We start from the raw sequence: 25,508 nt of genomic DNA on the forward strand, positions 1-25,508 counted from the left end.
TTTTTGTCTTTAATTTCTTCTCGATGTTTATCTAGTCCTTATAGAAAATGAAGTTTTTTTCAGTCTTTTGAAAGATCTCTGGATCTATAATATATGTATATATTATATAATATTGCTCTATGTCTTTATTTTATCTATTTCTCTTGTTTTAGTTACTTAAGTGAGACTTTGTGCTAGGGCCAGGCTTTGCCCCTTGCTGAGCTTTTTTTTTGTGTGTGAGGTGGTTTGCTGTGCTTGGTTTTCTGCTGGATCTCTGGGTTCTTGTATTGAATTCCACATTCTGGGCGGAGGTATATTGGTAAATGTTTAACAACTAATGCTCTGGGTGGAGGGAATTGCTTGACCCACTTTAAAGTTAAATCTGCATCATTAACATATTCTCCATCTCTTTCTTAAATCTATGACAAGCAACAAAAACAATGAATCAAGCTCTGATTTGTAGCTTTGCTGATTTCTGAGGTATAAATACTTACACTGAGAATTTAAGAGTTAGTTCTCAGAGTCTATATAAGCTGGCCCCAGTACTTCACTGGACCAGAAAAGGCTGACTCATATTTTCCAGTGTGAAAGCTTTGGGACTTTTGAGGGGAGAATTTCATGTTTACTATATGTAGACATCAAACCTTTCTGGCTTTCATGATTCTAGCCTCTCTTTTCACTCTTGGGAGGCTGTAAACATTTTTGCCTGTGCTAGTACTAGCTTTGCTGGAGGTCCCTTTTCTTAACTAGAAGCTAGAAGACTTCTGGTTGTCTCTTTATATAGTTCTAAAGTGAAAAAAGTCACTTCATTGTAATTTTTTATTGGATTGCTTGATTTTTTTTATTCAATTATATTTCAGGTTTTTACTGGCATAGGTATGTAGGAAATGGGCAATTGGCCTGTATTTAGCAACTTTTTTGGCTAGAAATCCCTATATGCCACAAATGCTTTATTGTTAAACAATCAATGCCCATCTACTTTGTTTCCAGCTCTATAATAGTACAAAAAAAATGCTGATTTAAATTTTTTGGTGTTTATGTGACTTAATTTTTTTTAGGTCTTATTTGCATGTATCTAGCAATGGGATCACTTAGTCAAAAGGTACAGATATTACTCGCTTTCTTCACATAATTCCAAATTGCTTTTAGTATTAGCTGTATGATCTTGGACAAGTCACTTAACTGTTATTTGCCTCCGTTCCTCAGTTGTAAAATAAGGACAGTAATAGCATCTACTTCTTAGGGTTGTTTTGAGGACCAAATTGAGATATTTATAAAGTATTTACTGTGCCTGGTACCTAATAAGCACTATATAAATTGTAGCTAGTATTATTATGATTGAAATAATCCTTAGCTCCAACAACCATACATCAGCATACATTTCCTTCCACAGCATCTGCAGAATTGAATATTTACATCTTTACTCATCTTTGTAAACTTTCTTGGGGGGAGGGGAAGAAAATGACTTCAAAGTTGTTTTAATTTGTGTTTTTCTTCTTATTGGTCATTCAGAGTAGTCATATGTTATTAGTAGTACTTTTCAATTCTTTTAAGATTTGTTCATATCCTTTGATGAACCCTTCAGAGAATGGTTTTTTAGCATAGTTGCATATGTCTTGAATATCAGACCATTTTTAGAGATGTTTGATGCTAAGGTTCCCCCCCCTAAAAAATGTTTCCCATCTTGTCCTAGTTAAATTCATTTTGTTCATTTATTCATGGAAAAACTTCAGTTTCTTGTGTTCAAATTATTTGTTTTAACTTTTGTGATCTCTTTTTCTTAATGTTTTCTGTGTTATTTAATTCATCAGAACCTTTAAAGTCTCCAGTGACATTTTCCATTGAGTGAAAAATTACTGGAAGAAAGGTCCAAAACATGTAATAGCATGTTAAATATAGATTGCGCAGAACTATTTTACAGTATAGTTTTTGAAGAAATTTTTTTGTAATATTTCTTTATATCATGTATGATGTGAATATAGCTTGCAATTTAGATCCTGAAGGAACTTCAGAAATTATCCATTCTAAAGGAAAACAAAACAAAAACCAGAAAAAAGAAATGATCTAGTTTTAACTCTTTTTTTCCTGAGAAAACTGGCCTCAAGGGTAACTTTCCACCCCCACCAAATTAGCTGTAAGTAGCAGAGCCAGTATTCAAGTCCATGCCTTCTGGCTCCAAGGATCCAGTGTTTTCCCTTCTCTACCAAGTTGTAGAAGCAAGGCCCAATGTGCCTTGCCCAACAAGTCACATGGGAAATTAGTAGCAAAGCCAGGATTAGAACCACTCAAGTGGCCTATCTTTGAGTCTAGAGCTTTTCCCATTATATCATAGTGACTTTCTAGAAACTTATGCTTACATATATATATATATGTGTGTGTGTGTGTGTGTGTGTGTGTGTGTGTGTGTGTGTGTGTGTGTGTATACATATATAATTTACTTAACAATTAAAGCTACTTGGGAAATTTTGAAACCAAACAAAAATGACAAATGCTCTGCATTTAAAAAAAAAGCATTTTTAGAAAGGTCTTCTGTAATGATCTTAGTACTTATTGTTGATACTATAAACAAAGATTAATTAAATATTGGTTTTGCTTGTTTTTAAAGAAACAACCAGTCTCATTCTAAGTAACTTGCAAAATGTTTCACTTCTAGGCTGTGGAAACTTTAAAAATGTTTGAAAAAAAAGATAGTCGAGTTAAAAGTGCAGCTGCGACCAACCTTTCATTCCTTTATTACTTGGTAAGTTTTTTTTATAATTAACTATTATTTATAATATAAAACTATTAATATTATACCTTGTGTTTTAGGCATAAATCTGTCAGAAACAAATTTACATTAATTTAATATTTAAGCTATTTCAGGCTTAGTTCCAAAACTGGCATAGTTCCCTCGGGCTTACCAGCATGACTCTACCCCAAGACAAGTTGAGGTCACATTTATAGGAATCTTGAACAAGGAAAAGGTTATTTTGTGTTAAAATCAAGTTTGTAGTTAACATTCCACAAGAATAGTCACTACTCAGTTCCTTCCTGGACTACTCCCCTTAAGTGTTCTGAAGTAAACATAGGGGCAATTATCATTTCTCTGAGGAAAAATAAATTTATTTCTCAAAGGAAAAGCCCATAGTTTCTGGGAGAGGAATCCAGAGATTACCTTTAAATAGGTAAATAGACCAAATCACTTCTGGAGGGGGAAGGAAGTGAGACTTTCTGTTAAACCTTAGGTTTCCACCCTTAATCCATTTCATTTTGAAAGGCTTTTGTGTCTTCTACCTATTTTATCTTTAAACTAGTAGTCTGGTTTGTTCTGACCAGAAAATTATAGTTTAAAAAGTTAAAACTTTCTTTAAAACGAGGTGGTTTTTTTTTTTAAAGTACGCTTCCACAAATTGATCAGGAAATATTCTTATTACTAAAATCGTACCTTTTTGTCCTACAAAATAATCTTTCTACAAAGAATCATAAAATATATAAATAGATTGAGATTCATAGAGGAGTCAAGTTAATTACAGGTATACAGAAATGCTTTAGTAGATTTAGCATCATAATAAATAACAAAACATTCATTGAATATTTATATATAAGATGTTAGGAATATAGGCAGTATATACCATCTAGTTTGGCACTTGGGACATGTTCATGAAAGATAAATGTAGTTCAAGGTAGCATGTGGTAAGTACCAAATAAAAGTAAGATGGCAATTGATACTGTAGTTAGAAAAATTGAGCAGGTGGTATTTTCACAGTGAAAAGTGAATTTGGCTTTAGAGTCAAGAGTAATTGGGTTCTGATCTTTCTTTAATGCCTGACTACCTTATTACCTTAAGCAAATAGCTTAACCTCCTTGAGTTTTTCTCTCTCTAGTAAAATGAATGGATTGGTCCCGAACCTTTTAGAGCCCCACCCCCACCCACCTTCCCACACACCCTGAGTGCTGCATACCCCCACTCCCACCCTTACCCCAGACTGGAGAGGGAGGAAGCGCTCCCATTGGCCTGCTGGGTGGAGGGGAGGGTGAAGTGAGGCATGTCCTCAGGGAGTGTAGAGAGGGAGAGGGGAGTGATCCTAGTGCTCTCCTCTCCAGCTCTGTGGCCTGTGAACCTCCCATTTTACCCCTTGTGTGCTCCCATTGACTGTTGGGCAGAGGGATGGGGGTGGGGGATGGGGGGTGGGTGAGAAAAATGTCCTCAGGCACAGTGGAGAGGGGGAGGGGAGCAACTTCACCTGAGTCCTTCTACCAGTCTAGTAACTAACTCTGGGGAGGGAGGGTTGTAACCTGGGTTCCCACAGAGAGTGTTCTGTGCACCATCCTTGGCACCCATGCCATAGTTTTGTCATCACTGATCTAGACAATCTCTGGTACCTTCATTCCGAAATCCATGGTCCTATGAAAAGTAAGAAGAGGTTCACAGAAAGAATTGGAGCTAGTCCTTTAGGGTTAGATAGGATTTAGATAATCTAAAAGGAGCAAAAAAAAAAGGCAACCTAATAAGGGCAGATGGTATGAATAAAAAGACAATAAAAGATTGTGCCTGGCTTAGTCCGGGAACAGTGATTATATCATTTTGACTAGCGTATTATTCCTGTAGAGGAATAATAGGTGATTAGATTAGGGAATTAAAGGAGATTGTCATCCAATTAATACTTGTTTATTGAGCAGTTAACACTGTGTAGACAGTAAGGCAGCTGCTAAGCAAAATATTGCTTACATAAGATACCATAAGATCATGGAGTGCTTTGAATGCTAGGCTAAGAAGTTTTCATTTATTCTTCAAATATAACTTCAAAAATCTATCAAAAGTTTTTGGGCAGAAAAATGGCATAATAGTAACTAACATTATTTAGCACTTTAAGTTTTGCAAGGAACTTTCCATATGTTATCTCATTTGCACTTTGAAACAACCCCATAATAGAGATGCTTATATTATCCCCAATTTACAGTTGAGGAAACTGAGACTAAGGACTTTCCTGAGGCTCAGTGAACTAATCCCCAAAGCAGGTTCAAATTTCACTTTTTCTGACTCCAACCCCAAAATTCTCTCCCCTACACTGCTTTGGTCCTCTAATGAAAATTACATTTAGGAAGATTTATCTGCTAAATCTGTAAATTGGTTGGAATTCAGGAATTACTGGAGTCAGTCAAACTGTTTAGAAAATTTCGGTCACTGGGGTGTAAGGTGTTCATAGTGTCAACCTTGAAAAACACAGAACCACTAAAGTAGTTAGAAAGAATGAGGGAGACAGTATGTTATAGCCACCAGGATCTGGGATTCTGGGAGCACTATCTCAGAGAAAACTCACCTTGGAGGGGATTTTCCTAAGAAGTGAATAATTTGGGGTCTTATATACCCTTTGGTATATAAAAGAAAGATGGGACAATTGATTGGCTTATGAGAAGACTTGGGAAGAAGGATTCTAGCTTGGAGTTGGACTACCTGGGGGAATCCTAGATACAATGGAAGAAACTTCTTTTTTTTTTTAACCCTTACCTTCCATCTTGCAGTCAATACTATGTATTGGCTGGTCAAGTGTATTGGTCAAGTGACTTGCCCAGGGTCACACAGCTAGGAAGTGGCTGAGGTCAGGACCTCCCATCTCTAGGCCTGGTTCTCAATCCACTGAGCTACCCAGCTGCCCCCAATGGGAGAAATTTCTAAGACAAAAGGGTACTTGAGATTTGATTACATTTACTAATTCTATCTAGACTGAGATCATTTGGTACTTTAAGGTTTATTGTTCAGTCTAAGACAAGAGTCAGTCCTAAAGGCAAGTTCCCCAGGGACAAAGGTAAATTTGGAGGTTCCATAAAACTAGGTCATCTGTGGGTTTAGAATAGGAAGGTGCCTTCAGGACATCTGGCCAACCCCTTTCACCCTTCATTTTTGAGGTAAGAGAACTAAGACCTTGAAAGGTCAAGTACTTGGCCAGAGTCACATAGGCTATATAAGTAGTAGAATTGAATTTGAACCCAGGTCCTCTGATTCCAAATCTAGAACTTTCTTTTTTTTTTTAGCTATATTATACTGACTCCAATAAAGAAATATACTAAGGTTTCAATAGTTGGAACTAATCAGTAAGTATTTATAAATATATCATGTTCTAGGCCTTGTTAGGGGCTTGAAAATGAAAAGTGAAACAATCCCTGCCTTCAGCAAGCTTACTTCTGTTGAAGAGACAACATGAGCATAAGCATTTACAAAATACACAAAATAAACATGAGGTAAATTTTTTTTAGGGAGACTCTAAGATTTGGGTGGAATCAGAAAAGGCTTCATGTAGTAGTAGTGGTAGTCTCTCGGGGACCGAGAATGACAATTGTCTTTGTGCAGTTTCATCTACGGTGTACCCTCATGTGGCTTTGAAGTCCAAAGACTGAGGTGCAAAGTTTGTGACACATGGGGCATGGGACGCCAGTTGTTACGGGAGGTTTAGTTGTGGCCTGGTGTCGGCATTCACGCGCAGCAGCAAGACATGTAGAAAGTTGTTTAATCTGAATTTGAAGAAAACAAGAGGTTTTAAGAGGTGGAGGTAAAGTGAGATAGCATTCCAGGAACTAAGTCACCCATCCAAAGACCTTTAAGTCAGGAGATGGCATATCCTGTAAGAAGAATAACAACCAGGTCAGTTTGGCTGGATTAGAGAGTACAGCAAGGAAAGCACTGCCTAATTAAATTGGAGAAGTTGGGACCAGGTTGTGAATGGCCTGAAAAGCTAAACAAAGTGGCTTATGTTTGATCCTAGAAGTCATAGGGAACCATTGGAGTTTGTTGGTTAGAGAAGTGACAATCAGATTTGTACGTTAGAGAAATCACTTTGGATTTGTGTGGAGGATGGTGATGGCGGAGAACTGAGACTTGAAGCAAAGATGAGCATTAGGTGATTATTGGTAGTGTCCAGGGGAAAAGCAAGAAGGACCTGAATTAGGGTTGTGAACAAGTGAGCAGAGAGAATGGGAGAGATTGTAGAGATAGAAACAAAATTTTGCCACTGACTTCTTATGTTGCCTTATAGTGAAAAGTCAAAAACAAACATGAAAGTTACAAATGTGGGTGACTAGAAGGTTGGTGATGCCCTAGGTAGAAATAGGGAAGATAGGAAGAGTGAGGGCGAAGATAATAAGTTTAGGTTGGTATATGTTGATTTTAAGGTACCCACAAAACATCCAGTATATAATGTTCAGTAGGAAGTTGGAAGCTGGGAGCTGATAAAGGTCGTCAAATGAGAAAGTGTAAACAAAGAATAAAAGAAACTAAGACAGAACTTTGGGTTATACCCACTGTTGTTATTGCTGTTCATTTTAGTCATGTCTCATTCTTGGTGACCCCATTTGGGGTTTTCTTTCTTTTTTTCCCCCAGAAAGTTATTTAATAGCAATAATTCACATTTATATGGAAACTCAAAATTTCAGCGGTCAAAGGGATGTTGGCAGTCACCAAGTCTAAAACTTGGAAGACTCCTCTAATGAGGAGCTTACTACTTCTCCTAAACAGTCCATCCCAGTTATGGAGAGCCCTCAGGATGGCATGGTGGATTGAGAGTTAGCCTCCAAGTAAAGAAACCTGGACTTAATTCTCCCCTTGGATACAAAATTTAATTATGCAACCCTGGGCAAGTCACTTAACATGTGAGGCAAGATGATGGCCTACAGTGGTAGAGAACCTCCAGGCTATGAACTCCCTAACCTGAGAAGATGCAAGTCCAGTGCTGGGAGTCCAAGGGGAGGAAGAAGAAGAAATGGTGCTTTTAGAAAATGAATCTGGTGGTTCTATGAAAGATGAAATGGAGAGAAGAATATGGAAGCAGGAAGCCCATGTGCTTACTGACAAATTTCCTGGCTCTTCTGACTAGAATAACTTGTTTTCAGCACCACTGAATTTGTAGAATTAGGATCTATTCCTTTTAAAAGAAATGTTTACAAACCCTCCTCCATGTCCCCCAATAACAGTAGCTCACAAAATGTGAAACATTTATATTTGGTTTCCTTATGGATGTTGGTCTGAAGGTCACAAAGGTTATTCAGGGAATATGGAAGGAAAATAGTTTATGAAGAAATAAGAATATTGTTCTGACTGTATGCATAATCCCTTACTCATATTATTTGGGGTTTTCTTGACAAAGATAATGGAGTGGTTTGCCATTTTTCTTCTCTAGCTTATTTTGCAGACGAGGGAACTGAGGTAGAGGTAAGTGACTTGCCCAGGGTCCCATAACTAATAAGTGTCTGTGGCCAGATTTGAACTGAGAAAGATGAGTCTTCCTGTCTTCAGATCTTTCTCTCTTATCCACTGTACCATCTAGCTGCCCATAGTTAGGGAACATAAACCAGGAGAGGAGACTAAGGAGAAATGGTCAGACAAGTAGAAGAACCTATCTTAAAAACCCAGGTGTCAGTGGAAACCCATAAGGGACTGAAAAACAGGAAGTCAAGAAAGATGTGAGTTTTAGAAATGGCCATCAGATTTAGCAGTTAGTAATCCATTGGTAGTTTTGGAGACAACAGTTTTAGGTGAGGCATTGAGGTCAGAAACCAGATTGCAAGGGGTTGAGAAGAGAGGAGGTATAAGGAACAGGCACAGATAGGGAGAGATTGAAGATTAAAGGCAAATGACTGTGGATGAGGACAATTTGCTAGAGAATGTGGGAGGTGATGAAATATCAAGTATACATATAGAGAAGTGGACCTTGTCAATGAGAAGAGTCACCTCTTTATCAGAGGTTAAAATAAAGAAGAGAACAAATGATGTTGTTAACCCTTAAAAGCAAAAGAGGAACGGGATGAAAACTAGTTAGCCACAGGGCTCAGCAACTTTTTCTATCTAAAAGAAAGAAAAAGAATATTTGGGATAGAACCAAGCCCAGAGAAGCAGGTTGTATAATATTCTCAGTAAAGAGAAGGGGGGGTCTCTGGGATTAGACAGCAGAGGAGAGATTTCTGCACAGCAACAGGAGATGTTCTTCAACAGCTTGAAATGTAGACAAGAATATAACTTTCCTAACATGGAAGAAGACAATAGAGCCTCAAGTACTGTTCAGAGCTGGATTGAGCTGTGCTAGTGCAGGAACATTTGCAAGTTACTTCCAAGGCATGCATCGATGTTTTATCAGCTTAATCTTAATATTTCTAATAAAGATCTAGAAACCAAGGCAATTCTAAATGACACAGAGCCATTAGAACCTGAGGTTCTAATATCAAATAGTTTTTAAATGCAGTGGTGGAAGAAAAGATCTTGGTGAAATATCTCTATTTTCTCAGTGAAGTTTGAGATGATATTCTGCAAAAGGGGATTGTGTGAGAGGCTTGAGTAGAGAAGGTTTTGGAACAACATCTATGTTGGAGGATTGGAGAGTCAATTAAGGAAGACTTAAAAAGGATTTTCTTGTTTTTGTGAGGACCTAGTAGAGATTAGGTAACATTAGTGTGTAGATCCAGAGGAGAAGGGTAGTGGAAGTAACTGATTATTTAGCAAGGTATGAGCATTGAAAAGAGAAAGAAGTAAAAGATTCAAAAGCAGTAGACACTAAAGATAAAAACTGGCTAACTATAGGAAAAGACAGATGTATGATGTCATAATAAGAGACTCACTGAGAGCCTTTGTTGCACACTCCACAAAAAACAGCAAAAAATAGAAATGCCAAAGGGTAAAGAAATGGCTAAAATTATACATGAAAGCAAATCAGCATTTTTTTTAAATCCTAACCTTCCTTCTTAGAATCAATACTGTGTATTGGTTCCAAGGCAGAGGAGTGGTAAGGACTAGGCAATGGGGGTCAATGGGGGTCTTGCCCAGGGTCACACAACTGGGAAGTGTCTGACGTCAAATTTGAATCCAGGACCTCCCATCTCTAGGTCTGGCTCTCAATCCACTGACCCCCCACCCCCAAGCTGCCCCCAAGCAGCATTTTGAAATGAGCAAAACAAAGTGCCGAAATACCAAAAACAAGATACCCAAACAAAACTGTGCAAGTTATACCCATAGATGTTCTTAAATGGATAACATAGTCAAAACCATTACAAAAGAACCAGCTTTTCTAAGAATATCAAAAGACCAAATATGAAAATCTTAAAGTTTAAGAATATACATAGAAATAAGTAAAAATTGAAAGAATATAAAGGAATAAAAGGAAAAATTGAAAAAATTATTAACATAATGAGTATCTTTTTTTAAGCTCAAAAAATCCATAATAGTAATGTTTTGCTTGGCAGACTTCAATTTTGCACACAATGCAGAGAATTTCTGCTGACATATAGTGTTCCCCCTAACTTCCTGTGTGGGATAAAAATTGATTACAAGTATACCCCATAACAATCTGTGTGAGATGCAAGTGACTCACTCAAAAATGATCACCAGTGCCCCAATCACTTAAATAAACATAATCAGAGTCAGTAGATAGGAGTAAAAAGAGGCAATTGTTTATTCCCCTTTATGAAAGAGAGTGCTTCAATGATGGGCTAAGAAGTGCTGACTGAACTAGGCAGCAAACAGGCACAATATACAAGTTCCCAACACAAGCCTCCCACCCCACCCCCCCTCTCTCCCCTATTAGGCCCCACCTCCACCAGGCTTTGATCCACAAATCAAAACACCTGTGTTTCCAACCCAACTAAGGTGAGACTAGGGAAGCAACTGAGCTATTTATTGCCCCTTCTGTCCTTCATCAGACTCCCTCCCAAGCCTGTCCCAGCGTCCTCCACCAACAAAAAGGTAACAAACCAGCTTTTATAAGCTAAATGCTCATTCTGAGAATAGCACACTCGATTCTGCTCCACTCCCAAAGAAGACACTGAATTTTCCCACACTATTAAAAAAACAAATAATATCTGTCAAGTGAGGAATATCAAGAAATCATAATGAAGCCATTTCAAGAAGTACTGACATCCCAGAGAATATAGAAAAACTGTTATCTGAACATACTATTTTCTAAAAAACTCTTACCTTCCGTCTTAGAATCAATACTATGTATTGGTTCTAGGGCAGAAGAGTGGTAAGGGCTAGGCAATGAGGGTTAAGCAATTTGCCCAAGGTCACATAGCTAGGAAGTATCAGAGTCCAGATTTGAACCCAGGGCCTCCTATTTCTTTCTATCCACTGAGTCGCCTCACTGCCCCCTGAACAATCATTTCAAAAAACATCATTAAGGAGCAGTCAGTATCACAGCAAATTTTCTGGAAAGGACAGAGGAGATTCAAAGAAAATGAAAAACAAAATTTATTAAAATTATATTAGATGGACCATGAACTTAGCATTTATCTACCCAGAAAAAATAAACATGCTTTATGAAGGTGGATATTTAAGAAGCAAATAGTCTTTTCTACAGAGGGTCATTCATTTCAAGCAATTTTTTGACCAACAAGAAATCTTCTACTCCAGAAAATAAATATTTAAAGCTACTAAGATGAAATAGTTGCTAACAAACAAAATGTGAGAACGCTTAGAACATTATCTGAGATAAATCACTAAAGGATTCAGAAGAACAGTTTAGATAAATAGAAAAAGGAACAGGTAAAACAAGAGCACAAGCCATACTGGATTTATATTAGTATTAATTTTTTTTTAATATATTTTATTTGATCATTTCCAAGCATTATTCGTTAAAGACATAGATCATTTTCTTTTCCTCCCCCCCACCCCCCATAGCCGACGCGTAAGTCCACTGGGCATTAGATGTTTTCTTGATTTGAACCCATTGCTTTGTTGATAGTATTTGCATTAGAGTGTTCATTTAGAGTCTATCCTCTGTCATGTCCCCTCAACCTCTGTATTCAGGCAGTTGCTTTTTCTCGGTGTTTCCACTCCCATAGTTTATCCTTTGCTTATGAATGGTGTTTTTTTTTTTTCTCCTGGATCCCTGAAAGTTGTTCAGGGACATTACACCGCCCCTAATGGAGAAGTCCATTACGTTCGATTATACCACAGTGTATTAGTCTCTGTGTACAATGTTCTCCTGGTTCTGCTCCTCTCGCTCTGCATCACTTCCTGGAGGTTGTTCCAGTCTCCATGGAACTTCTCCACTTTATTATTCCTTTGAGCACAATAGTATTCCATCACCAACATATACCACAGTTTGTTCAGCCATTCCCCAATTGATGGGCATCCCCTCGTTTTCCAGTTTTGGGCCACCACAAAGAGCGCAGCTATGAATATTTTTGTACAAGTCTTTGTGTCCATTATCTCTTTGGGGTACAGACCCAGCAGTGCTATGGCTGGGTCAAAGGGTAGATATTCTTTTGTCGCCCGTTGGGCATAGTTCCAAATTGCCCTCCAGAATGGTTGGATCAGTTCACAACTCCACCAGCAATGAATTAATGTCCCTACTTTGCCACATCCCCTCCAGCATTCATTACTTTCCTTTGCTGTTATGTTAGCCAATCTGCTAGGTGTGAGGTGATACCTCAGAGTTGTTTTGATTTGCATCTCTCTGATTATAAGAGATGTAGAACACTTCTTCATGTGCTTGTTAATAGTTTTGATTTCTTGATCTGAGAACTGCCTATCCATTTCCCTTGCCCATTTATCAATTGGAGAATGGCTTGATTTTTTGTACAATTGATTTAGCTCATTATAAATATGAGTAATTAAACCTTTGTCAGAGGTTTCTATGAAGATTTTTTCCCAATTTGTTGTTTCCCTTCTGATTTTAGTTATATTGGTTTTGTTTGTACAAAAGCTTTTTAGTTTGATGTAGTCAAAATTATTTATTTTACATTTTGTGATTCTTTCTATATCTTGCTTGGTTTTAAAGCCTTTCCCCTTAGTATTAATTTTTATGGTAGGCTTCAGATTCTGCTTTTTACTACAACAATAGGCTAGTTACTAGAAACATAAAGATTCAAATATTCAAAATGAAAATCTCATCTAAAATTTACCATGCTGCTGCTGAGTTTGAAAACGGGAATAACCTTAATGAACACAATAATATAAATGAACAAATTTGATTAAAACCAGTAAGCATGAGGGGGCAGCTGGGTAGCTCAGTGGATAGCCAGGCCTAGAGATGGGAGGTCCTAGGTTCAAATCTGGCCTCAGACATTTCCCAGCTGTGTGACCCTGGGCAAGTCACTTGACCCCCATTGCCTAGCCCTTACCACTCTTCTGCCTTGGAGCCAATACACAGTATTGGCTCCAAGACAGAAGGTAAGGGTTTTTAAAAAAAATTAAAAAAAAAAACCAGTAAGCGTGAAAAGAAATAAGCAAGGACATTTTATGATGGGAAAAGTTCTATGCAAAATGAAGCTATGTTTTTCTTAAATACACATATGAGCATATATTACCAAATAAAAAATTCACAAAGGAAAAACCTCATAGCTTTCCAAAAAGAAATGTATATTTTAAAAAATATGAGATTTTTTATACTGATGTAAATACCAACATATTTTTTTTTAAACATTTGCCTTCTGTCTTGGAATCTATATTATCAGTTCTAAGGCAGAAGAGTGGAAAGGGCTAGGCAGTTAGGGTTAAGTGACTTGCCCATGGTCCCTGGAAAATATCTAAGACCAGATTTGAATCCATGACCTCTTGTCTCCTGGTCTGGCTCTCTGTCCCTTGAGCTACCTGACTGCCCCAAGACCTAGTATATTTTAATATTAGCCTTTGATAAATCCAACAAAATGATAGCAAAGAAATAATTTAGAGAGTTAAATAGGCATAATAAAGAATTAAATGGAACAAAGAATATAACTCTTTTTTTAGCATTCACTAAATTTACCCAAATGCACATGCTGAGCCACCAAAAAGCTTATAGGCACAGACATGGAAAATAAAAGATTTTGTGGAATACATTTATAAAACATTGTGTAATAAAACTAGTCATAAATAATGATGCAATAAATAAAATATACAGGGTAGGAACCAGTAATTTGTTTGTTTATTTTTTAATCTATACTTGTGATTGTATCGATTTGAGAAATTTTCAATTTGGAAGCTCCTTTCACTGGTGTCATTCTATGGCTTGTCTATAATTTAAAGTCATAAATAATTACTTGAACTCTCACAACCAGAGAATTTCTCTGTTATGCTGTCTCAAAATGAATAAACCCCCAAAATTACTTAATTAGTGAAGGTAAAAATTATTTTTTAAAGTAACAAATTACATCAAAGATAAAATAATACAGAAATCATATGTCAAAATGTTCAGGGTAGTCACCAAAGCACTACTCAAAGGCAAAATTCACAGTTTTAAATGTCTCTGTTAGTAAGAAGAAAGAAATTTTCAAATTGAATACATACCTAAACGAGGGAAGAAATTTTCAAATTGAATACATACCTAAAAAGGGAACAAAGTAATAGAAAACAACCAAAATTCATACAATTAAAAACAGGGAAATGAAAATAGATAAATCTAAGAACTATTTTTAAAATGCTAACAAAATTGAAAAATAATTAGGAAATGTAATTTTAAAAAGAGAAAAAACCAAATTACTAAAATTAGAAAGAAGGAAGAAAAAGACATCAAGAAAATGATTAGATATTATTATACATATACAAAGAAGTCATCTACATAGAAATTGTGTTATACCTAAAACCATGAAAGCATCTATAAATTATTTCTAAGGGAATAGGTTTTTTTTTCATATACTGGTAAAAATAAATTAGATTCTAATTAAGCTTATGGATTGATATCTTTGCAAAATAAAGTTGTTAAGAATAATAAACTTAAATCTGTCATCATGGTTATATGTATCAGTGTCTAAAAAGGACTAATTTAGCTTTATTGTGAAAATTAAAATAATTTTTTCCATTTTAATTAGGAGAATGAATTTACCCAAGCCAATAGCTATGCAGATTTAGCTGTGAACTCTGATAGATACAATCCATCAGCTCTCACTAATAAGGGAAATACTGTTTTTGCAAATGGAGATTATGAGAAAGCAGCAGAATTTTATAAGGAAGCCCTGAGAAATGACTCCTCTTGTACTGAAGCACTTTATAATATTGGTAAGTATAACAAGTTAAAAATTCTATTGCTTATTAATCATACATACTATCTGGGTAACTAAGGTACACTAGAGTAGTGGTATCTAACTCAAATAGAAACTGATCCTTGTGGGCTATATTTTGACTTAAAAAAAAATTAACATTGTCTATATTGCATTACATTTTTGTTTATTTTTTTTTAACATTTTCCAATTGTATTTTTTCCTAACCCTTATCTTCCATTTTAGAATCAATAGAGGGTCTTAGTTCCAAGACAGAAGAACATTGAAGAAGGGTTAGGCAATGGGATTTAAGTGACTTGCCCAGGGTCCAAAATCTAGGAAGTGTCTGGGACTAGATTTGAACTCAGGGCCTCCTATCTCTAGGCTCTCCACTGATCCACCTCACCATCTCTTCCAATTGCATTTTAATGTGGTTGGTTTAATGTGGTTCACCTGGTTAGCCTGGGGTTTGACACATCTTGGCTACAGAACCCTGAGGGAACCTCAAAGGCAGCTGTAGCATTCTCTGTTGAGGTACTACCTAGAGAGGTAATGGTGAACCTATGACATGTGTGCCAAAAAGGGCATATAGAGCCCTCTCTGTAGACATGCCTGCCATCACCTGCCAGAGTTCGTTACTAGAAAGCCAGAGGAACTTGAGGCTGAGCTATTCTTCTACCCCTCTCCTCATGTGCCTCTAAATCACCTGCACCCCCTGCCCAGCAGCCCAGTGTGAGTTCTTCCTCCCTCCCCTGTGTGGGGTAAGGATGGGGCATGGGAGTCAGTCTTGGGGGGGTGTGAGGGCAGAACCCAGCACTCCGACTCTAAAAGCCATCACTGACCTAGAGCCTAAGAATTAGAATTATTTTACTAAGAGACAGGGCTCTGCTGCTGCCTAGAATTCAGGACTGAGAGTGAGGGTTTCTTCTGAAATACAATATGAACACAAAGAAGAATTCAGTTTAAGTTTATCTAGCACCCTGATACTGAGAGTGACATTTATTTATCATTTTAAGAATTTGTTTTTGTTATAGATGAACAAACACCAAGTAAAATGAGCATTTCCTTGTACAAAGTAAAGAAAAGGGGAATTGCTATTAAACTACTAATCTCTTTTCCATGGGGCTTGCTTTTCCTTTTAAGTATATAATAAATTTGGCAGCAGATAAGCTGTCCTGATTGTGCTCCTTTTTAGTCTTCCTTCTGTTCCTCTGTGCATTAAAAAAAAAAAAAACCTTAATGGTTTTTTTCTTTCTTATTCTTTTTTTTGAAGGGGGTAACCCCACTGCTACCCACCTTCCCCTCTCCACAATGGAAAAAAAAAACCTAACCTTGCAACAAATACACATAACAAAACAAATTCCCACATCAATCATGTCAGAAAACATTCATTTCGTCCTGTATCTTTAATCTACTACCTATATCAGGAAGCGGGGAGAACACTTCTTCATCAGTCTTTGAATTATGTTTGGTCATTGCATTGATCAGAGGTCTTAAATCTTTTAAAGTAATTTCTATTTACATAGTTGATGTTACTATATAAATTGTTTTCCTGGTTCTACTCACATCACTTCGCATCAGTTCATATACTGTCAAGATTTCTCTGAAACAGTCCCTTTCAAAATTTCTTATGGCATAATAATATTCCATTGATTCATGTCATAATTTATTCTGTCTCTTCCCAATTGATGAGTACTCCCTTAATTTTAATTTCTTTGCTGTTAGAAAAAGAGCTGCTGGGGGCAGCTGGGTGGCTCAGTGGATTGAGAGCCAGGCCTACAGATGGGAGGTCCTAGATTCAAATCTGGCCTCCGACACTTCTCAGCTGTGTGACCCTGGGCAAGTCACTTGACCCCCATTGCCTAGCCCATACCACTCTTCTGCCTTAGAGTCAATACATAGTATTTACTCCAAGATGGAAGGTAAGGATTTAAAAAAAAAGAAAGAAAGAAAAGAGTGAGTTCCAGGGATGGAAGACAAACTATGCAAAGGATATAGAGATGGGAGGTAAAATGTTGTATGTAAGAAACAACAAGGAGACCAGCAAGCCTGGAAAGGTAGGCTGGATTTAGACTGTGAAGGACTTCCAGCATGAGAGGAATTTAGCTTAGATCCTCTGTGTGGGAGAGAGTCTCTGGAGCTTATTAAGCAGAGGAATGGTATAATTAAATGTTCATCTTAGGAATATCACTTTAGCAGCCATATTGACAATAGATTAGAATAGACCTGAGACAAAGAGACCATTTGGAGACTCGTTGATTTCTTGAAGGTAAGTTAATAGGTTTCTTAGACTTGGGCTATTTATAGTTATTATTGTTAGCCTCTAGGTCATTGCCATTCTGCAGATTTCATATCTAGTTTCTTCAGGAGTTCATTTGGTGCCAGTCTAAAGTCTGACTAGACATTAGGCAATAAGATCACCAGTAGTTAGATCCTTGACCAGTGTTAGTAAAGTATTGGCACATGTGCCCAGTCAGCATTGGGATGCTGCTTCATTCCCCCTCTTCCCAGTGCCTGAGGACATTTTTTGCATGCTCCACCCCTCTGCCCAGCTGACCAAAAGCAAGCATTTCCTCCCTCCACTCTCTGGGGTACAGTGGGGGGCTCACAGGCAGCTTAAAGTTGCAGTTTGGGCATACAAACTTGAAAACCTTCACCAATACTGTTCTAGATAGTCTGTATTGAAATGCTTTTCATTACATTTTAATTTAGCTCTGCTGAAGTTGTACAGAAACTAGTTTTTGCATTATCAGCTCGAGGGGAAAACTGAAATAGAATAGGCAAAAGAAGCCTTTTATGAGTGCTTAATGGGTATTTAGAATGCACAACTTTAATATAGGATAGCTGGGGAACCAATGGGAAACAGTAATATTGATATTGCAATCTGGAATACAACTATTCAGAGTGATATAACGGAACAAAAGGATGAGGCTGACCACAAATGTCAAAAGATAAAGACAATTTCCAAAACTGTAGTATATACATATAGTAGCTGCAGGCATATAAGTATATAAAAACCAATTTTTAAGTCTGTTCAGGAAGAAAGAAAGAAACCATCATATATCTGTCTTAGCTTGTCAGCTATACCTCCTACACAGAAATAATCATTATCATTAATAATAGAGAACAGTAGATATACATAAATATTTTTATCTACATGTGGACTCAAAAGTTGAACAAGCTAATTGTTATTGATAATATTTAATTTTATGGGCTTTTTATTTTTAGGTTTAACATATAAGAAGCTGAACCGCCTAGATGAGGCTTTGGATTGTTTCCTGAAACTTCATGCAATTCTACGAAACAGTGCCCAAGTTCTTTACCAGATAGCAAATGTGTATCTTATTTAAGAAAATTAAGGAAGCTACTTAATTCAAAAGGTGCTAATTGAACAGAATTAAGGCCATGATGTATTAAGTGATAGTTATAATGTACAACATATTTGTAATTTTTTAAAGACAAATTTGAAAAACATTACGGCAGAAACTCTTTGAGATAAAACCAGTTAGTTCCCTAGAAGTCAATAAGACACTTTTGAAAACGCCACTTACTCTTCACAATTTCTGAAATATTATTTAGTAATGAAGTAAGAACTTATTTATTACAACATAAATACTAGCTCTTACTATAATTATTATCCTAAAGGTTGAATTTGGGTAGTATATTTTAAACTATTATAATTGATTAAAATATTTCTTGATAGTTAAATGTTAATGTTTCTCTTTAATTTTTTTCAAAAGATGAGAATATATAAAAATATTGAGAATTAATTCATTCATCAAATATTTATTGAATACCTATTATGGGCAATTCACTATGCTTGTCACCCTGGCAAATATAAACAAAAGCATTATGGCCTCTGCCCTCATATGAACTCTGTCCATAACCTTTAATTTTCTTAAGAATTTTCTTCATGTGGTTGGGGAAAATCACATTTGATCTTAACCATTCAGGTTGTTTGGAATAGCATTTAAATCTGCCTCCCTAATTTAAAAGGTAATGACAAAAAACTTGTCAACTTTACACAAGTGAATGGTAACATAAATTTTGTATAACTGTATAAATATAAAAATGGGATATACACAATCATGACGTACCATTCAAAATAACCAGTTTTGCTGCATTTTATGCTTAATTCTGTTAAAAAAATCTGTTTAGCATGTGTGATTCTTGTTTTCCCTTTTCCATATCCTTTTCTGATTTCATTTTCCTTTTTTTGTTCATTAATTTGTACATCTTCAGTAGTCAGTTCATAATCGATCAAACTTATCTGACAAGCAATTTAAAATACCATTTAGGATTTTTCAAAGTGCTCTCTCTCATTCTAAATTTCACACATAATGGAAAATCTGTGATCAATGAAAATACAGAGTGCTACTTTCTAACATTTTAGTTTTGTGTAGGCACATTATATAAAAATGATATTAAAATAAGAACCTACTCATTTTCTGTAATGCATACTGTAATAGACATTGGAAAGATACAGAAGATTAAAAAACATGGTCTCTAACCACTTGAAGAACTAAATGGGAAAAATGTAGATGAGAGTATCATAAGAATATTCAGGTTTTATGCTGATTAATTTAAAAGCCATTTATTGATAGAAGGGAATTATTCAGGGAAAGGCTTTCTTAAGGAAAGGAATAATTTTGTGAAATGTTGCTGCCATAGTTTGTTCCTTATGTAAATCACCAAGAATTTGTTGTCCTTAACTAAATTATTGAAGATATGAAATAATGGAAGATCCGAACCAATCTATTGAGTGGTTGATGCAGTTGATCAGTGTGGTTCCAACTGATTCCCGTGCCTTATCCAAACTAGGAGAACTGTATGATAATGAAGGAGATAAATCCCAAGCTTTTCAATATTATTATGAGGTAGCTATGCCATTTTTACTGTTCTTTAAAAGTATTTTTATAGGGGGAGTGAGGTGGCTCAATGAGCAGAGAACTAGGCCTAGAGATGAGAGATCCTGGGTCCAAATCCAACCTCAGGTACTTTGTTGTGTGTGACCCTGGGCAAGTCACTTAACCCCCACTGCCTATCCTCTCTGTTTTTCTGCCTTGGAACCTAACATAGATTCCAAGAAGGTAAATAGGAATTTTTAATTTAAAAATATTTTTAAAGTATTTTATAGCATTTATAGTAATAAAGTTATATAGGAGTCAAATCAGTAAGTGTAGGAACTCTTAAAGTATATATTTAGGGGGCAGCTGGGTAGCTCAGTGGAATGAGAGTCAGGCCTAGAGATGGGAGGTCCTAGGTTCAAATTTGACCTCAGACACTTCCCAGCTATGTGACCCTGGGCAAGTCACTTAACCCCCATTGCCTAGCCCTTACCACTCTTCTGCCTTGGAGCCAATATACAGTATTGACTCTAAGACAGAAGGTAAGGGTTTTAAAAAAAAGTATATATTTAAAGTAACTTCATTTCTTAGATACTAGAATTTTGGGAATGATTCTGTTTATGGACAAATTTAATGAGAAGACAGTACAATTCGCAGGATAAACTCATCTTTGTCTTGAAGCATGATTATAATTTTCTTACCATGTTTATCACTCACTGTTATTTTTATTCTGTTAAAGGTAATATTTATAGTGGCTGGAGAACCAGCTTGGAATTAGGAGGGCCTGTGGTTCAAATCTGGCCTCAGATACTTCTTAGCTGTGTGACCTTGAGCAAGTCACTTAATCCTGTTTGCCTATCCCTTGCCCTTCTATCTTAGAGTTGTTTCTGAAACATAAAGTAAGGTTGTTTGTTTGTTTGTTTATTTTTAAGTAATATTTGGATTTGGATTGTCTGTGTTTTTGTACTTGTATAACACTGCAACTCGATGCATTAAAATGACATATATATAATTTAAAATATGACAACTTTACTTCAATTAACTCTTTTAAAAATGAGTTTTACAATTCCCAAACTTGCGTGCTATAAGAGTTAGTATATAAATACAGTGCTTTCATTCATGTGTTACAGATTTCTGGCATATGGAGAATTAGTAACTTAAATGAGTAAGATATTTGAGAATTAAAAGAAGCATGTTGTTTGTCATCAAAATTGTGTTCTTTTCACCTTTCATATTTTGTCAGTCATATCGGTATTTCCCTTCTAACATCGAGGTCATTGAGTGGCTTGGAGCCTATTATATTGATACCCAATTTTGTGAAAAAGCCATTAAGTACTTTGAAAGAGCTGCTCTCATTCAGTAAGTAATGATTGTTTGTTTGGTTTTTTGTCTTGTGTTGATATATTTACCCTTTAATTAATATGAAAGAGACATTACTAATTATGGGGCAGTTATTAGAACATTTATGGCTTTGGATAATGTTTCCATTTTTCACTTTCTCATTTTAGAAATGTAGGAAAAATATAAAATATTTACTTAAAACTTATCTTCTCATGATCGAACTTTCTGAAAGAATTATTAAACCAAAAACTTTCAGGATTTAACATTTATCTGTTTACTTATTCTCATCAATTAATCATGCATATACTCAAGCATTGTTCTTCACCTCTCTATCCCCAATGATTAATGCTGTGCCTAGCACATGGGAGGTGCTTAATAAATGCTTGCTGACTGAGTGGCTGTGTAAAGTTCCAGCCCTCCAAGGACCAAGTAGCATTTCAGAAAAATACATCAAATAATAGCTAAACAAATTGTTGATTTTAACAATTCACACTTTAGCAATCCTGGCTGGGATAATTGTACTTTTTGACCTTGAGAAGGTCACTTAATCCCTCTGAGTCCATTTTCTCATTTGGAGAATGAAAGGATTGAATTAGATATTCTCAGGCAGCTGAGTGACTCAGTGGATTGAGAACCAGGTTGGAGACAGAAGGTCCTGGGTTCAAATAAGACTTCAAACATTTCCTAGCTGTGTGATCCTGGGGAAGTCATTTAATCCCAGTTGCCTGGCCCTTACTGCTCTTCTACCTTGGAACCAATACTTACTATTGATTCTAAGATGAATAGTAAGGGTTAAAAAAAATTAGACATCTTTCTAAGTTTCCTTCCAGCTCCAAATTTTGGCTCCCGTGATCCTCTCGATACTTCAGTAACTTTGGCTCTGAAATAGAGTCACATCTTGACTTTCTTCCCTATGAAGTGATATATTATAGCAAGGTTTCAGATTATCCCTTTTAACTCCCACAGTCACTAAAGCATATATAAATATAAAAAACAAAAAAAAATTAAGATTTCCATCTTTCTTTTCACATCCTTTTTTAAAATTCCTTTACTTTTCCATTCTTTCAAGAAGCACATAGTTTTCCCTGAAAAACTAGGAAAGTACATGCCAAATTCTCTAGGACAAAGGCTGACTTGTACTTTGTGGATATATAGGTGTTTATAAGGGCAGAAACACAAACATTATCCATTCTCTGTAGGATACTTCAGAGTATTCTATCTTCCATATTTGCTAAAAGAAGATTCTCAGTCTTTTGACTTCTAGGGTAATACTTGTATCTAACTGTTATAATCCATTACATGTTAGACATACCTTTGGACTCTTAAATGATACATAATTGATTTATTGGCCAGGTTTCATTTTTCCTTAAGACAAAGCCATCTGTTCAGTTGCCTTTAACATTATTCTTGTCATGACCTGATACAGCTATAAGCAAACATAAATCAATACACAAGTGAAATTAATCTTTATGTAAATAGATCTACCTGTCATGTACCTCCTATCTGCTGACCTCTATATATCTTCTTGCTTATTAGATGTCATTAAATCATGGATGTCTGTTCTTTCCTTACTGTACTAACTTTAGGAAATTAGTGTGTTTCATTATATAGATGCAAAACCACTTCCAAAATTTAAGCTGTTCCAATGTCCATTTTTTGCAGCTTAAGTGACTCTCCTAAGGTTGCACTGTACTCTATCCATTCTGTCCCCCAAACTCTCCACTCTTCAGTTTCTTCACCTTCCATGACCTCTTCCTTCACCCCATGACAATAACACAGGAGCGATCATACCCTTGTTCTTATCATTACTCCCAAGTATTCCACATGATCAAGAATTATGAAATTCCCATATTCCTCCATAATCTCCTATTTTCCTAGACTTCCTGTGCCTCAAACTTCTTCATCTGTCCATCTTTCAGTAATCTCCTATGTCAGCATCCCTTCCCTGGCTTCATTTTCTTCCCTGCCCAATATTCACCCAATTATTAAGTAATTCAACAATATTCTGTCTTATATCTCTAAATCTCTTGCCCTTTTTGTCCTATCACCTCTAATATTTTGGCCAATCCCCATACCTGGATTACACTCAATACCTGCTTATCCCACTGATATATATGCCCATGCTCCAGAACTGTGTTGGGAAGAGTCCCATGACCATGCTGACTGGGTTCACTTCAGATTTTTGTTTGTAATTTCAACTGAGTCCTCACTACAAGGAGGGCAATCCTTTTACTATTCCTTAATTCTCTATTATACTCCCTATATTGGCTATTGTAGGATATCTTTTTTCTCTTCAAACTTTATATACCATCCCTACCCTGATCTTCCCAGCAAAAGACCATTCTTAGTCCTAGACTACATTTTTAAATTCCTTGACATGATCTCCCATCCCTCTTTTACTTTGTTCTTCGATGAAACTATGTACCTTTTCCTCAACATAGAAAAACATTCAACTTGTACTCTTGATTTCATCTTCTTTCATCTGGTTGATTGCCCCTACAAAAATTTCCCATCTCTCTTTAATCCTCAGTTTCTCCCTATAAACCAGATACTTACCAGCTGCTACAAATAGGCCTATATCTCCAGTATCTATTATTTTTTTAAACCCTTACCTTCTATCTTGGAGTCAATATTGTGTATTGGTTCCAAGGCAGAAGAGTAGTAAGGGCTAGGCAATGGGGGTCAAGTGACTTGCCCAGGGTCACACAGCTGGGAAGTGTCTGAGGCCAGATTTGAACCTAGGATCTCCCATCTTTAAGCTTGGCTCTCAATCCACTGAGCTACTCAGCTGCCCCCTCTATTTTTTTTTTTAAACCCACACTTGACTCAGACAACACCTCAAGTTGTGGTCCCTTCATTTCTTCCTCAGCCAAAATTACTAGAAAAATTGGTTGTTCCTTTTCTCTCCTCAATTCTTTCCAGGGAATGTTTCATTTTGTTTTTGAATCACTAACACTTAGCACATTTCCTAGCATACAGCAAACAATAAATACTTATCGATTGATTGACTTTAAATGTCAGGCTGAAGATTTTTTGTTCTACACTATAGGCAATCTGGAGACTTGGAAAATACTGTGTAATAATGGTTTGTGGATAGATTTCTCCATGGATTTCATAGATTGTTTTTAATTTGTTTTAGTACCAATCATGTAATCTTTTGTTCTCTTATAGGCCCACTCAAGTGAAATGGCAGCTAATGGTTGCTAGTTGCTACAGAAGAAGTGGTAAGTATTCAAACAAAAAAAAAAGAAAGAAAGAAAAAACTTGACAACTACCTCTGCTCATTTTAAAAATCAGGATAAACTTTTAAATCAGGATACACTTTTTAAAATGTACTAAATCTAATTTATACTTGCTTTTGTACAAACTAGACATAAAGGAAATATGTCATAGTAGCCCACATATATAAAAACATATATTCCACAAATTCCTATTAAGTACAATTTAAAGTACTATAGATCAATACATAATCATATGCTATAAATGTCCATCCAATTAAATTCAGTTAGATTCAATAAGAATTTGAGTGCCTGTTGTATGGCTAAGCACTGTGCTAAATGCTCAAGATACCAAGACAGAAATGAAACTGTCCTTACCCACAAATTGCTGACATTCCCCCAGGGAGGAAAACAACATATACACAGATAGTATAAATATAAGATGATTTGGAGAGTTGGAAGGAAAACATACTAATCTCTAGGTATATAGGTAGAATATAAAAGATAAATGTAGAAGGTGGTACTTAAACTGATCCTTGAAGGGAGTGAACAATTCTAAAAATTGTGGAGGTAAAGTTAAAGGAGTCTAGGTGTAGAATCAGGCAAAGCCCTCCTTACCCCTCCGTTTTTTTAGAAATATAAAGTATTTTTAAATTATTCTCATCTAAAACCATGGGGCTTCTCAGAAAGAGAAATCTTACTAGTCTTTATCAATTCCAAATAAAAGACTCACTCCCCTCTCTGGGGAGAATTTCTAGGAAGTGATCCTCACTTTTGAAGCACAGTAATGAGGGCAATGACCTTACTAGAACCAGGGCCCTTAATTAATCTACTTTGACCATTTAGGCTCATGATCAGATTAAGGGATAAATCCCTTGAGTTCAGCTTTGACTATCTAAAAGCTTAACACAATGCCTGGCACATAGTATCCACTTAATAAATATTTATTAATTGGTTGGAAAGGACCTTCTTTGAAAGGGGTCAAAGAGGGAGTGAGTAGATTTTAAGAAAATGATTTTTCAAAGATGTGCCAAAAGTTAAGTAACTATTGTTCAATTTACTATAGCATATTGGTAACAAAGCTTTGGACTTAGTTTTGATTATGAAATAATCCTTGTTCAAGAATCTATAAACTAGAACTTCAAAATAGCTTGTGTTTGGGGAGATGTTTTCAGGACAAGAAATATTTCATTTTTGTTTTTGTATC

General features: G+C 36.1%; 1 protein-coding gene across 5 annotated transcripts in view; it reads left to right on the forward strand.

Annotated features, from left to right (window-relative positions):
- The window catches only part of IFT88 (intraflagellar transport 88), a 119,763-nt gene that overhangs the window by 47,299 nt on the left and 46,956 nt on the right, over positions 1–25,508 (forward strand). For all 5 annotated transcript variants that reach the window (XM_007495202.3, XM_001366349.4, XM_007495201.3 and 2 more), the window contains 6 exons: positions 2,633–2,719; positions 14,728–14,914; positions 18,124–18,232; positions 19,622–19,772; positions 20,986–21,101; positions 24,255–24,307. In XM_007495202.3, coding sequence (XP_007495264.1) covers positions 2,633–2,719; positions 14,728–14,914; positions 18,124–18,232; positions 19,622–19,772; positions 20,986–21,101; positions 24,255–24,307 — 703 coding nt within the window. The remainder of the gene's footprint in view (positions 1–2,632; positions 2,720–14,727; positions 14,915–18,123; positions 18,233–19,621; positions 19,773–20,985; positions 21,102–24,254; positions 24,308–25,508) is intronic.

The sequence above is a fragment of the Monodelphis domestica genome, chromosome 4, assembly GCF_027887165.1.
Source record: "Monodelphis domestica isolate mMonDom1 chromosome 4, mMonDom1.pri, whole genome shotgun sequence".
Lineage (NCBI taxonomy): Eukaryota > Metazoa > Chordata > Mammalia > Didelphimorphia > Didelphidae > Monodelphis > Monodelphis domestica.